The 13,040-nt window shown below is 39.8% G+C and overlaps 1 protein-coding gene across 1 annotated transcript; it reads left to right on the forward strand.

The window, feature by feature from the left end:
* The first annotated feature begins 3,039 nt into the window (after positions 1 to 3,039).
* On the forward strand, positions 3,040 to 12,469 carry GNG10 (G protein subunit gamma 10). The gene is made up of 3 exons (XM_031942870.1): positions 3,040 to 3,298; positions 9,516 to 9,647; positions 11,339 to 12,469. The coding sequence occupies exons 1-2, from the start codon at positions 3,218 to 3,220 to the stop codon at positions 9,639 to 9,641; spliced, it is 207 nt and encodes a 68-aa protein (XP_031798730.1). The 5' UTR covers positions 3,040 to 3,217; the 3' UTR covers positions 9,642 to 9,647; positions 11,339 to 12,469.
* The last annotated feature ends 571 nt before the right edge of the window (positions 12,470 to 13,040 follow it).

Consider the following 13,040-nt stretch of genomic DNA (forward strand, 5'->3'; position numbering starts at 1 on the left):
GTCATCTCTCAAGGCTCTCCATTATCTGGCCCTGTCTAGTATGCAATTTTTCCAGAAGGACTTTCAGATTGAGTTCTGGCCACTCTCCTTCCTGTCTTCCACCAGCCACATACACACCTGTATTTACTCTCATTTTTGTATGTTTGTTTATGCTGTTCACTATGCAGCCCAGAAAAGGCACATAGTAGATGCATATTTATTCCTCCTCTCTGTTTATCCATGTTCTAATCAGTACCTAATTGTTTTGTCTTACTCCTGTTCTCTTCAATCTGACACCCAATTAAGAATGAATGTGTACATACACATACACACACACACATTTATTTACTTAGCTCTGTGACCTTGGGATCATCTGGGGACCCCTTCCTTAATTGAACCTTAGTTTTTTTCATTAGTAAAAAGCAAAGAAGGAGTTTGGCCTGGATGAGCTCTGAGATTCCCTTTAGTAAGAAATCTATCAATTTTATCGTCTCTACTGCTTGCTTTTTTCTTTGTATCATACAATTTGTTCCTATGCTGTATTAGTGTGTGACCTAGCATCCATAATGTGCCCTTCTAAGGGAAACGCTTCTAACATCTCATGGAAAAACATTTTGTCACATTCAGGACAAAAATGAGATGAAATGCTTAAGGAATTAAAAGAAAATGAAGATCAAAGACAGTGGCTATTATTACTACATGCAAAGCCCTGAAAGGCTTGACATTCATGTGTCTGACAACTTCTTGAACTAAGAGGAAGTGAAGCTATTTCTTGAATTTATGGGTTTGAGTGGTTGGGACAGTTGCTTCCTTTCTGTCTGGTAAGCTCAGGTGCATTGAGACAGCTAAGTTGCACATTGATATATCATTGAGCCTGGAATTGTAAAGGCATGAATTCAAATCCAGCCTCAAACATTTACGAGGTATGTGTTTTTGGGCAAGTAATTTAATTGCTGCCTGCCTCAATTTCTTCATCTGTAAAATGAGGATAATAATAGCACCTAATTCCCAGAGTAATTAAAGGGATAAAATGGCATGATATCTGTAAAGTGCCTTGCAAATCTTAAAACACTACATAAATACTATTTTTTAAATATTTTAATAGGATTTAGAACTGAAAGGGCCCTTTACAATTATCTCATCTAGTCCTTTCATTTTTACAGGTGAAGAAATAGGCTCTGAGACATTTTGTAACTTGCCCAAGTTCTCTTTTTCTTTCTTTCTTTTTTTTTTTTTTTGCAGAGGCAATTGAGGTTAAGTGACTTGCTTAGAGTCAAGTCACACTGCTAAGAAGTGTTAAATGTCAGAGATCAAATTTGAACTCAGGTCCTCCTGACTTCAGGGCTGGTATTCTATCCACTGCACCACCTAGCTGCCCCAACAGAAAAGGACAATTCAATTTTTTTTTTTTTCCTGAGACAATTGGCATTAAGTGACTTGCCCAGGATCATGATCATAGCTAGGAAGTGTTAAGTGTCTGAGGTCAAATTTGAATTCAGGTCCTCCTGACTTCAGGATCTGCAGGGCGCAGGGCTGGTGCTCTATCCTAGCTGCCCCACTTGCTCAAGTTCTCATAATAAACAGCAGTCAGAATTCAAAATGAGGTCTTTGGATTCAAAATCTATCGCTCCTGCTATTACTCATTGATTTCATCTTCTAGATTCACTGGTGGGGTAGTATCTTGAGTGCAAAAAGTATAGGCACTTAGATAAGTAAAATATTGAGTATGTATTAACAAACTTTTCCTGTCAAGATAAAAAGGTAGAAATACTGTGAGTCAGTCTTACTTTTTAAAATAAATCATAAACTGATCTCACTGCAAAAGACCTCAGAGACCATAGGGAAAATCTCAGAGTTGGGAAGGGCCACAGACATCACCTGTACTTAATAAAAAAACCCCTCAAGAAATACCCCAAATAAGTCACTGGCAGCCAATTCAACTTTAGGGAGTTTTTCCTTGTGGTCAGTCTAAATTTGCTAGTCTGAAGGTTCTGTCCATTGTTGTTTGTTCTGCTTTTGGAGAAGTGGAGAGAGACAAGGTCAAGCAGAACAACTCTAGTGCCTCTTTCATAGGTCAGACTTTCAACTTCTTGGAAACAGTTATTGAATTTCCTCTTCCTTTACCTCTCTTCTCCTTTCTCTCCTCATCCTAAGTCCTCTTCTCTCTATAGTCTATGGTCTGGTTTTGAGTTGCTCTTCCCACCATTTTGGTCACTCCTCTTGGATGCTCTCTAGCTTGGCTTTGAAATGTCATGACTAATATTCAACATATATAGGACTGCTTGCCATCTAGGGGAGGGGGTGGAGGGAGGGAGGGGAAAAATCGGAACAGAAGTGAGTGCAAGGGATAATGTTGTAAAAAATGACCCTGGCATTGGGTTCTGTCAATAAAAAGTTATTAAAAAAAAATAACAGCAAGTTTATCTAGATGAAAAAAAAAAGAATAGGAAAACATGTCAAAACTTGAAACCCCATTCAGGAGGAATCTCAAACCTTATAATGGTATTTTCTTCTGCATTTCTGTGGTCTTTATGGAAATTGTTCTCTTTGTTGCTCACTTCAATTTATATTAATACACTCAATTTCCAAATTTTTTCTGAGTTTTCCACTTTCATCAATTGCAATTCTATCACATTTCTTTATCATCACTTGTTCTGACATTTCACAATCTAAGGGCACCCAACTTTCATTTCCTTCATTTCTCCAAAAAAAAAAAAAGCCCTGTTATTAATATAGTATAAATGTAATAAAATAATATATATAATGTAAAATAATAAATGTAGTAAAATACAAAGATTTTTGCTTGTACGGAAAAAAAAAATAAAGTGGCTGTGTTGAATTCTGGGAGACTCTCTGGAAAGAAAGGAAGCCGAAGCTGGAGCCCGAGCTCGCCTCGTCCGGGCGCCCTTTCCCGCCCTTGGCCGCTAGGGGGGGCTCTGGGGAAGGGGAGGTCGGCGGAGCTGCTCTCGGCCTCTCCCTCTCCGGGCGGTGAGCTCAGTTCCTGCCTCCCTGCACTTTTACGCGTGCGGGTGGGCGGGAGAGGGCGGGGACTCTCCTCTCCCCGCCGGGAGTCTCCGCCCCCCGGCTTGCCGCCCCAGGCCGGAGAGAGCCAGAGCCGCCGCCGCCGCCGCACTTGCCGCCCCAGGGGAACTGATAACCTCGCTATCTGAAGCCTCCGGGGAGGACCGCGCGGCCGCCCCTTTTACCGTCCCGGAGAGGACCGCGCCACTTACTAAGCATGTCTTCCAGCTCTAACCTCAGCACCATGCAGCGCCTGGTAGAGCAGCTGAAATTGGAGGCGGGGGTGGAGAGGATCAAGGTAAAGGTCGGTGGCCCGCCTGGCTGCGGCCCAAGCGCTCGTCTGCCCCGAAGGAGGACCGTGGGGGGAGAGTTGGTGGCTTTTTTTTTTGAGGGGAGCGGTTTTGTCCCACGTCTGTAACGAGGAGCAGCGGAGCGGAGAAAAGGCCTCTGAGATCTTTTTCTTCTTTTTTCCTCCGCTGGATGGGTGTGGCCACTAAGTATCCCGCTACAGAGGTGCTTTCTCTTCCTTAAACTCCCTTATTTCTTGAATCTTTATTCCTCCCGAGCCTCACATATTGCTATCTACTGGTGTGACCCCCTCCCCCCCCGGGGGGGGTCATCCGAGCTCTCTCAGCCTCAGTCTCCATTTGTGCCTTGCATGTGTTATCAACCGAAAGAACTAGCGTTAAGGAAGCGCTTGGCCAAACTTCGAACGCTTCCTGAGTGCCAGCTGCTACCAGGGGCTCAGCGTGTGCCGCTGGCTTGCATCAGCTCTCCCGGACAGCTTGAGACGGGCAGGAGAAGGGAGGCTGAGAAAGTACTTAAGCCCGGGCGAAAGGGAGGACGATGCCCCGAGTATTCGGGGCCGTCTCAGACGCCGGGATGCCCCTGGGCCGGCCGCCTGGCCTTGGCCGAGGCGGCGCTGGATGTCCGACTCGGGGATCCCTTCCGCCTTCCTTTGAAACAAAGCCCAGCGGAGTGAGTCCCTTCGTGGGAGCCGCAGCAGGAAGCGGCGCCCCCCCCCCCCCGTGACCCTGCTTTTGTCTGTCGGAGGAAGGGGAGAGGGATCCTCCATTACACAAGTGCCCCTCGGCTGCTCTGGCGTGTCTGTGTGTGGTGATTGGCGGGCTTGCTCTCTCCTCCCTCTTCTCCCCGCGGTTTTCTTACCCGCTCCCCCTTCTTCTTTCTGCTCCCCATGTTTTTCTGCCCCCCCACCCCCCTCTCTGTTCTCACCCCTCACCCACGCTTCCTCCTTCCTAACTTCCTTCTCCTTTGCTGGCTCGCCGCGGTCCGCAGCCCCTCCCCCTGCTTGCCGGCCGCTAGCGGTCCCCGACGGCCCGGGCGGCGGCACAACAGTGGCCCTGTTCCCAGCAAGGGCCGCGCGTCGTGGGGCGGCGGCAGAGGAAGCGCGGCGCGGAGGGCTGCCCTGGTGGGCGTCTTCCCTGCGGGGCCGCCGGCCGGCTTCTGTGAGGGCCAGAACTGCAGACACACGGGGGCGGAAAAAGCCCAGCTGAGCCTTTGCGCTGGGGAGCCCAAGCAACAGCATCGACTTTGTTCTTGGGTGGAGGTGGGGAAGGGCCGTAGTGGTGGGATTTTGGATTCAGCCTAAGATCTCAGAGTATGTAGGGAAACGTCTTTTGAGCTAAGCAACCATAGGAAAACCAAGATGAGTGGTGAAACTCCGGCTCCAGAGAGGCTTTCCTGGATGGTGGGCAGTTCAGGGTTCTTACAGATAGGAACGGAAGGGAGCAGGCCTTTAATAAACACCGTGTGCCAAGCATTTTACAAATATCTCATTTGATCCTCACAACAGCCTCGGGAGGTGGATGCTCTTATTATTCTCATTTTACAGATGAGGAAACTAAGGCAGAGGTTTTTTTTTTTTTTTAAGTGACTTGCCCAGGGTCACACAACTAGCAATTTGAACTCAGGTTTTCCCAGCACCAGGTACTGCTCTTTCCACCTTGTTGCCTCCAGTGCTTAAGAAAAAAGGAGTCAGGCTTTCTAATGCTTAGCTATGAGCTTCTTAATATCTCTTTGAGTACAAATCATTTGGCAGTTTTTCTCTTCCAGGATTAATCACCCAAGTTCTAAACTATTCAAGGATTACTTATTTGGTCCTTTTCACTGTAGTCCTAGCTTTCTGTTTGAAACATATTGAAAGTACCTGGAGACATTTGCTGCTGATTTATCTTGGCCTTATTTTGAGTCAGATTTTTTTTTTCCGGGCATCTGTGACTTTGTAAACTTGTTTCCCCTGAAGAAACCTCAAAGCCAAATAAGTTTTCAGCTTGTTCCCCAGCATGAGAACTTTTCATCCATTCATTGCCAGAGCAGATTTGATCAGAACCCGGTTTTTAAGCACACAATTCTCATGCCGCCCACCTGCTTAAACTTTCCCAATTTCCTCATCTGTAAAATGTAAAAAAAAAAAAAATTTATTACTAGCCTTACATCCCATAGGGTTGTTGTAAGGAAGGTATTTTGTAAATTAGTATATTAATACGGACTATTGGGAACAGTGTAGGAATATAGACATCCAAGGCAGTTAGGTGGTGTCACAATGCACAGAGCACTGGGCTTAGATTCAGGAGAATCCAGCTTCTTAGGCAGCTAGGTGATGCCTTATGCAGAGTGCTAGGCCTGGAGTCAGGAAAAGACATCTTTCTGAGTTCAAACTTGCCCTCAGACACTTTACTAGCTGTGTGAATCTGGGCAAGAAACTTCACCCTGTTTTTCTCAGTTTCCTCATCTGTAAAATGAGCCAGAGAAGGAATTAGCAAACCACTCCAATATTTTTGCCAAGAAAACACCAAATGGAGTCATAGAATTAAATGTGACTTAACAAAAACATATAGGTGTGCTAGCTGCTGTAATTAACTTGCTCTAAGTCACATTTGTACAATAAAAAAGTCACAGTAGAATCTGGATTCTTTAACCTGAGATCTGTGAATTAAAATTTTTTTTGATAACTATTTCAATATTATTGATTTCTTTTGTAATCCCATGGATTTTTAATGCCTTTTAAAAACATTTTGAGAAAGGGTTCATACATAGTCTTCACTAGACTGTGAAAGGAGCCTGGATGAGATAAGTCGTTCATAAGTTTCATAAGACTTTAAAAGTCTTTCCTAGCTCTAAAATTGCATGATACTCAGGCCTTTCATAGACTCAGTTGGAATTTTAGAGATATTTAGACTCTGTTTCCTCAGGATCATTGGCTTATTTCATCCTACTAGGACATCAACTCTGTCCCATGGCATGCCATCTTTTATCAGCAAGGATGGCCTACTCCTTATCTGAGCCAGAATTCACCATCAGAACACTGGAAAGAGCCATCACTGGCATCTTGCACTGGGGAGTTATTTAACAAGGCCAAATGAGGTGCTGTGGGAACATAGGAATAGGGTAATTGCGGCAGTTTCTGAACACCATTAAGCTTCTTAATTGGCTAGGATAAAGCTTTGTACTAAGTTTTGCCTGCTAATAACTTCTTACATTCATATAATGCTCTGACTTTTCTTTCATAAGAGCATATCATATTCAGTTTGACATTGTTCATTTTTTTTTCCAGTCATATCTGACTCTTCGTGATCTTATTTGGGGTTTTCTTGGCAGAGATACAAGAGTGGTTGGCCATTTCCTCTTCCAGCTCATTTTACAGATGAACTGAAGCAAATAGAATTAAATGACTTGACCAAGATCACACATCTAGGAAGAAGGCCAGATTTGAGTTCAAGAAGATGAATCTTCCTGACTACAGGCTTGGTACTCTATCCAGTGTGCCACCTAACTCCCCAGAAACTTAATTAATAATAATAATAATAGCATTTATAATAATGCTTACTATAGAAATTATATCAACTAATTATAATTTTACATAAATTATATATGCAAATATATATACTACCTACATGTAATATATATATACAGATAGATACACTATCATAAATTATATGCGGCATGAATGTCAAGTCAATGAATTCAAGTATATTTGGAATAAATTTGACAATTGAGATTAATAATAATAATAATTGAGATAATTAATAATAATAATAATAAAGTTTCATTTGAGTGATGAAGTGGGAAGCCAAAATGTAAAGGTATTGATTACAGGATCCCAGTTTTGAAGTTGGAAGAAACTTAAGAGATCATATAGTCCAGCCTCTTCATTTTACAGATATAGAAACTAAGCTCTAAAGTTAAGACATCCTTAGGTCAGCCATCGAGGAAAGTGATAGAGCCATGATTTGAATCCAAATCCAACAATCTTTCCACTGTACCATGCTGCCTAATCTGAGAAATTAGAAGGGAGGAAATGTCCATGTAGAAGTCACCTTTTTTCTGGAAATTTGACTCAGGATGAGAGAATCAGAATATAATAACTTGAGGGATTGGTTGGGTAAGGAAAGGGTTTTCAAAGGATTTGGGAGAGATTTGAACATAGTTGTGAGCATCAGGATGAGATGAGATTGAAGTTTAGAGAGGGAGAATGAGGTTACAATCATGGGGGCAGTCTGTTGGAGGAAAAGGGAGAAGATGGTATTCAGAGTGTGATTTGAGTTAGCTTTGGCAGTTAAAAGGGCCAATTCTTTATCAAAAACTGGAGTAAATAAATAAAGAATAGGGCATGATTTCAAGAGATTTTGAGTAGTGTCAGGATAAGAGGAAACTCTTTGTGAATGGCTACTGGTTTTTTGTTGTTGTTGTTGTTGTTGTTTGTTTTGTTTTTTTCAGTCAGTCTTCTGCTGAGAATTTTGCCAGATATGGGGGGCTTTGCAGGAAGTTAACTATTCAAATGTTTCTCTAATGTTGTCCTTTTTGGCTTGAAGCGCCATCATCCTATCTTTCTTCTGGTGCTGAAAAGTCTCTTGTTATTTTGAGATACTCATATCTAAGACTGAAAATTTTCCTTCTGGATTTGGCTTACACTAACTGGGCACAGATAAATTGACCTTAGAAAAATGCCAAAAATTAATAATCAAGGATTTTGGTTTATCTCTGTCCTGGATATAAAAATCCTAGAAAAGACACTTTTTATCTACAATTAACTATGTGATCATACATTTCATTAATTTATTAGTTTATGTGATGAGCTTGTTCAGACTCAGCTACACTGGTCTTTATTGTTGCCGAGTTTGTATTGCAACTTCTTTCATTTGTCAAGACCCAAGAATTCAGGCTCAACTCTGTCACTTATCCGTATCACTTAAAGCATGTCAATGATCTTTTATTATTGTGAACTCTCATGTTGTAATCTAACGTGAGCAAATTGTTATGAGGCAGAAAACATCTCAGCTAGCTATGTGGAGTGTATGCAACTCTCTGGCATTGAGAAATGAAAGAAATCCTCTCCCCTTGCACCTTTTTTTAAAAGATGGATCACTATTACAGATGCGTGCTTGCCATTATCACAAGAAGGATAATTAGGTACTTAATCTATAAGGTTAAAAATGTTAAATTCTGAATAAAGGACCCATTTTCTCTCTCTGAATGAAAGCTAAAAACTTTTCAATCTATTCTCCCTTCTTTTTCTACCAACCTTTCTACCATTTTTGGTGCCCGGAAACAATTTGTTTTCTCTGGGTGAACATTATATATTAATACGGTTAGTGGCAGTGTAGAGAGTTGTAGGAATCCCCTCTGGTCAGAGACGCAGATGTCCAATGTGAAAGACTTCATGAACCCGGAAAGTCTGAATGGCAAAAGGGATTTTTATTGGCACTGAGAAGCCAGCTTTGCTAGGAAGACAAACTCCTCAGTGGCAAGAGGTCCTAGCAGAGAAATAACAAAAGATTATCACTGAGAAGGTTTCTTCACAGCTTCCCAAGCCACTCAATAACTGGGCGTTCCAGCTACTGGGAGTGGTCCTGGGCTAATCTTAATGAAACTACTTAACTGCCCTCAGGGTGGGTCTCTGTCTGAGGAGAGTTTCATAGCTCACCCACAAAAATCAAGGGGGACACCATTTGCTCATATATGACTGTTGAGCATTGTATGTTTGCTAGAAAACCAGTCCCTTGACATTAGTTTGTTTCTGTGTTACAGAGAAAAATAATTGCTGTTTATTTGTCTGAGTTTAATAGTTTAAAGGTATGGTTGTTATTCACTTCACTGAGAAATCTCAAATAATTCCCTAGAAAGACCTCCTTCACCCACCTATGCAGTCCTTTTCCCCTTTCTCTTTCCCCATCCCTGCCAACTTCCCCACTTTTAGGAGTTATGCATTTATAATGCATAATTCTTAACTTTTTTCATATATCATGTACTATGGCAGTCTGGTGATACTTGTGGACCCCTTCTCAATATAATTTTTGCATGGATGGCATACAATAAAGTACATAAGGAAACCAGTTATGTTAAAATAATAGTAATCAAGGATCAAAATGCTTATAATGGAATAGGAGAAAGTTCTTGAAGAGGAAGCCAGGTGTGTCCTTTGCCCTTGCTATGTGGGAAAGGTAGAAGGGAGTCATCTTTAAAATATATCTGTTTTATCTTCTTGTTTCATTCAGGTCTCTCAGGCTGCTGCAGAACTCCAGCAGTATTGCATGCAAAATGCCTGCAAAGATGCTCTTCTGGTGGGAGTTCCAGCAGGGAGCAACCCTTTCCGTGAGCCTCGGTCCTGTGTTTTACTGTAATAACAGGTAATTCCAGCTAGTGCTTTACTGGGACTCATTTTTTATCTCCAAATGCCCTTGACATTTTTCAGACTCTCCACATAAGTTTGGGTTTTGGTACGTATTTGCTGATTTGGAGGATATAAAGTCAAAGCAGCCAATCCTTAGATCACAGATTTAGAACTGGAAAAAAAGACCTTAGTGACCATTCAGTCTAATCCTTTCATTTTACAGATGAGGAAATGAGAGCCCAGGAAGTGAGAATCACAGAAATAGAGAGAAGAATAGAGTTTGGTAAGGTGGTGCCATAGTGTACAGAGTACTAGGCCTGGAATCAGGGAGACTCATCTTCCTGAGTTCAAAACTGGCCTCAGACACTTATGTTCTGTGGCCCCCATTTTTGAGTTTGATAGCACTGGTAAAGAGGAAAGAATATCCAGGAGACCTGGATTTCATTGTCAGAAATCCTCTAAGTGATTTTTCTAAATTTTTTTTCTAATTTTAAAATTTTATTTTATAAATTTTATATATATTTAATATAAATATTTATAAATATAAATTATATTTTATAAATATATTTTATAATTTTTCTAATTTTTAATCTAAGTCATTTTTCTGTAAAATGGGGATGATAAAGCTTCTGTTATCTATTTAACTTGGTATAAAGCACATTGTGATCTATAAAATAAACATGATTCAGGATTCAGATTTCTCAGAGAAGGAAACTTCTGAGTACTGGGTTTTTTTCCTTATTCTTATTTTAATTGGTTAATAATTCCCTGATGTCAATCCCATCTTCTCTATCTTTACTACTACCTTGTAATTATGATATGCTGATTGGTGCTAGTAATTGCTTAGGCCCCAAGTTCTCCATTTGGTACTAGAGTGAATTAAAGATCTTTTGAGCTATATAGCCTTGACTGAAGATATTTCAGACATCTAACTTTCAACAGGAGAGGAAATTTAGTTGTTTGGAGGGGAAGTGAGAATAGGAGTAAAAAAAAAATTAGTTTTTAATTGCTAATTTAAAAACTATAAATACCCTTTTCATGGTAAATGGAATGCATGTATTAGAATTTATAGGAATGTCATGTTTCCATTTTACTTTCTTTACAGATGAGATTATTTAGTATTTGATGGCTTTAATTTTGTATTATTATTTAAAAAAAAATAACACAAAAGTGAACATTTGCATTGGTTATCAAGGTCCTCAAAAGCCAACACATTCAAACCTTAGCATTTGACAGCTCTCTTCAATAGGGTATAATGGAAACAGTGCTGGATTTGAGTTAGAACAATTACATTTGAATTTCTGCTGCTGCTCACTTTTCCCTGGATGGACCCTGTTAAGCAAGATATTTCACCTCTGTAAGCCTCCATTTCCTAATTTATAAAATGAGAAGATTGTATCTCAAAGATCTTTTTTGGTTCTAAATCTATCATCCTATATTAGGAAGTTCTCCTGTATATGTGAAAGAAAGCTGCTTAAATTAAGAAGACCATCCCCCCTCTTCCTCCCCCACCCCACCCCTGCCTGAAAAATTACATCACTAACTTGTGTAGTAACTGTATTTTTTTTGATGGAAATTTATCATATTGATAGCACAGTTTGGGAATTTTCTTTTTATGTTGTAGTTTTCTGACTTGAGAGAATGAATTTATTTATTCTTTTTAATAAAATTAGAACACCTTCCTAACTATTTTCTTTTTCTTAACAGGGAAGAAATTCACTGAGGAGTTACCTTCAAGCATGCAGTGATTTAACAGCTGCTTCCAAGTCTTAAGAAAATATTTTTTGTGTGTGGCCAAACAGTTTTTAGATATTTGAATCCTTTCCATTACCAACCCCTACAGTCAAACTCCTTCAGGAATAAATGAAATTTTTTAGATACATAAAGGAGTAGACTTACATGTAATGATTAACCTCCTTTTTGGGGGGTAATTCTTGTAAAATGTTTTATACTTTAAAAGACGTACATGGGGCAGCTAGGTGGCATGGTGTTTAGAGCACCAGCCCTGAAGTCAGGGCTTCAGACACTTAACACTTCCAAGCTGTGTGACTCTGGGCAAGTCACTTAACCCTAATTGCCTTGGGGGGGGGGGGGGGGGGGGGGGGAGGACATACACACCATTTCCACTTCCAACAAAACTACCCATAACTTAGTTATGACTTTCTATATTTTTAACAGCCTATTTTTACTTAAGTGGTTACATTTTAGCAAAGAAAAACATTTTCTTTTACCAAAAAAATTATTCATGTAACTTGTGCTTAAAGGTTTTTATGTTCTACCAAGTGTTTTTCTCCCCCTTTAGAATTTGTATTTTCTAAGGTAACATGCCCAAGTGCAGATTTCTGGTTTTACTAATCAAGCAGTGTCTTGATTTTTCTAAAGCAGAAGATAAAATATTTTATTTTTAACACTAAACATGGGAGCTATTTCTTAACTAGTTTGTTTTAAAAGACCAATATTGCATTATTAAATTGCTTCATTTAGATATGATTTATCCTTGTGTGTTCTTAAGCTTATTTCATGGTTCTATTTGTGCTTAAAGAGGTACTACACTTTAAAATTTTGGCTTTTGGGGGAATATTTAAAGTATGATTAAGAGAACATTAGAAAATGAATGTAAACAGAGAGTCATCAAAAACTACCAAAATGAGAAAAAATATTTCAATTCTTGAACATCTGTTGCTATTGTACTTCTGGTGGTGTGCCTTTGGTTTTTATACAGGACACTTTTAAAAGAATACTTTTATTCTTTTCTTTCTTTTTTTTTTTGTTTACTTTGTGATTTTTTTTTTGTAATAGCCTCTTAGAAGCTTAAAAATAAATTTTTTTTCCCTCAGTGTTTTTGACCATCTTTTCTTATCACTAAAAAACGCCATTATTCCATGGTCATTGTCATTTAGAAACTTTTATAAGCTCATGTTTTACCATAAGACAAAAGATGGAGAGAAGATGAAGCCTCTTTTTCAGGTTATGTAGAATTATATAAAAGTCCCCCAGATACACACACAAGGGGAAAGAAAATGGCAGAAAGTAGAAGCAAAGACTAATTTACAAGTCATCAGAGAAAATGAGATTAGAACTAAATAAAGACCTGATAGCCTTCAAAAATGTTAGGAAAACAGATGGCTCTGAGGGAAATGGGAGAGAGATCCATAGCTAGGAGAACACAGTAATACATTAGTATTTAAGATAGGAGCAAGTAGCTTCATGTACTCTAATCTTGGAAGGCACTGAGACCTATATGCATAGATTAGTGACTGATTTTTATGATCCTAAGATAATCAGAAATATTTAAATTATGTTCAATATGAAAATTAAAGCATTCTCCATTCCTTTTTTCTATTGTCTTAGATGGTTAGAAAGATCTCAGCAGATTGTAAGGTTCCAAGGCTCAGTGCAGGCATCACAA

Source organism: Sarcophilus harrisii, chromosome 1 (assembly GCF_902635505.1).
Source record: "Sarcophilus harrisii chromosome 1, mSarHar1.11, whole genome shotgun sequence".
Taxonomy (NCBI): domain Eukaryota; kingdom Metazoa; phylum Chordata; class Mammalia; order Dasyuromorphia; family Dasyuridae; genus Sarcophilus; species Sarcophilus harrisii.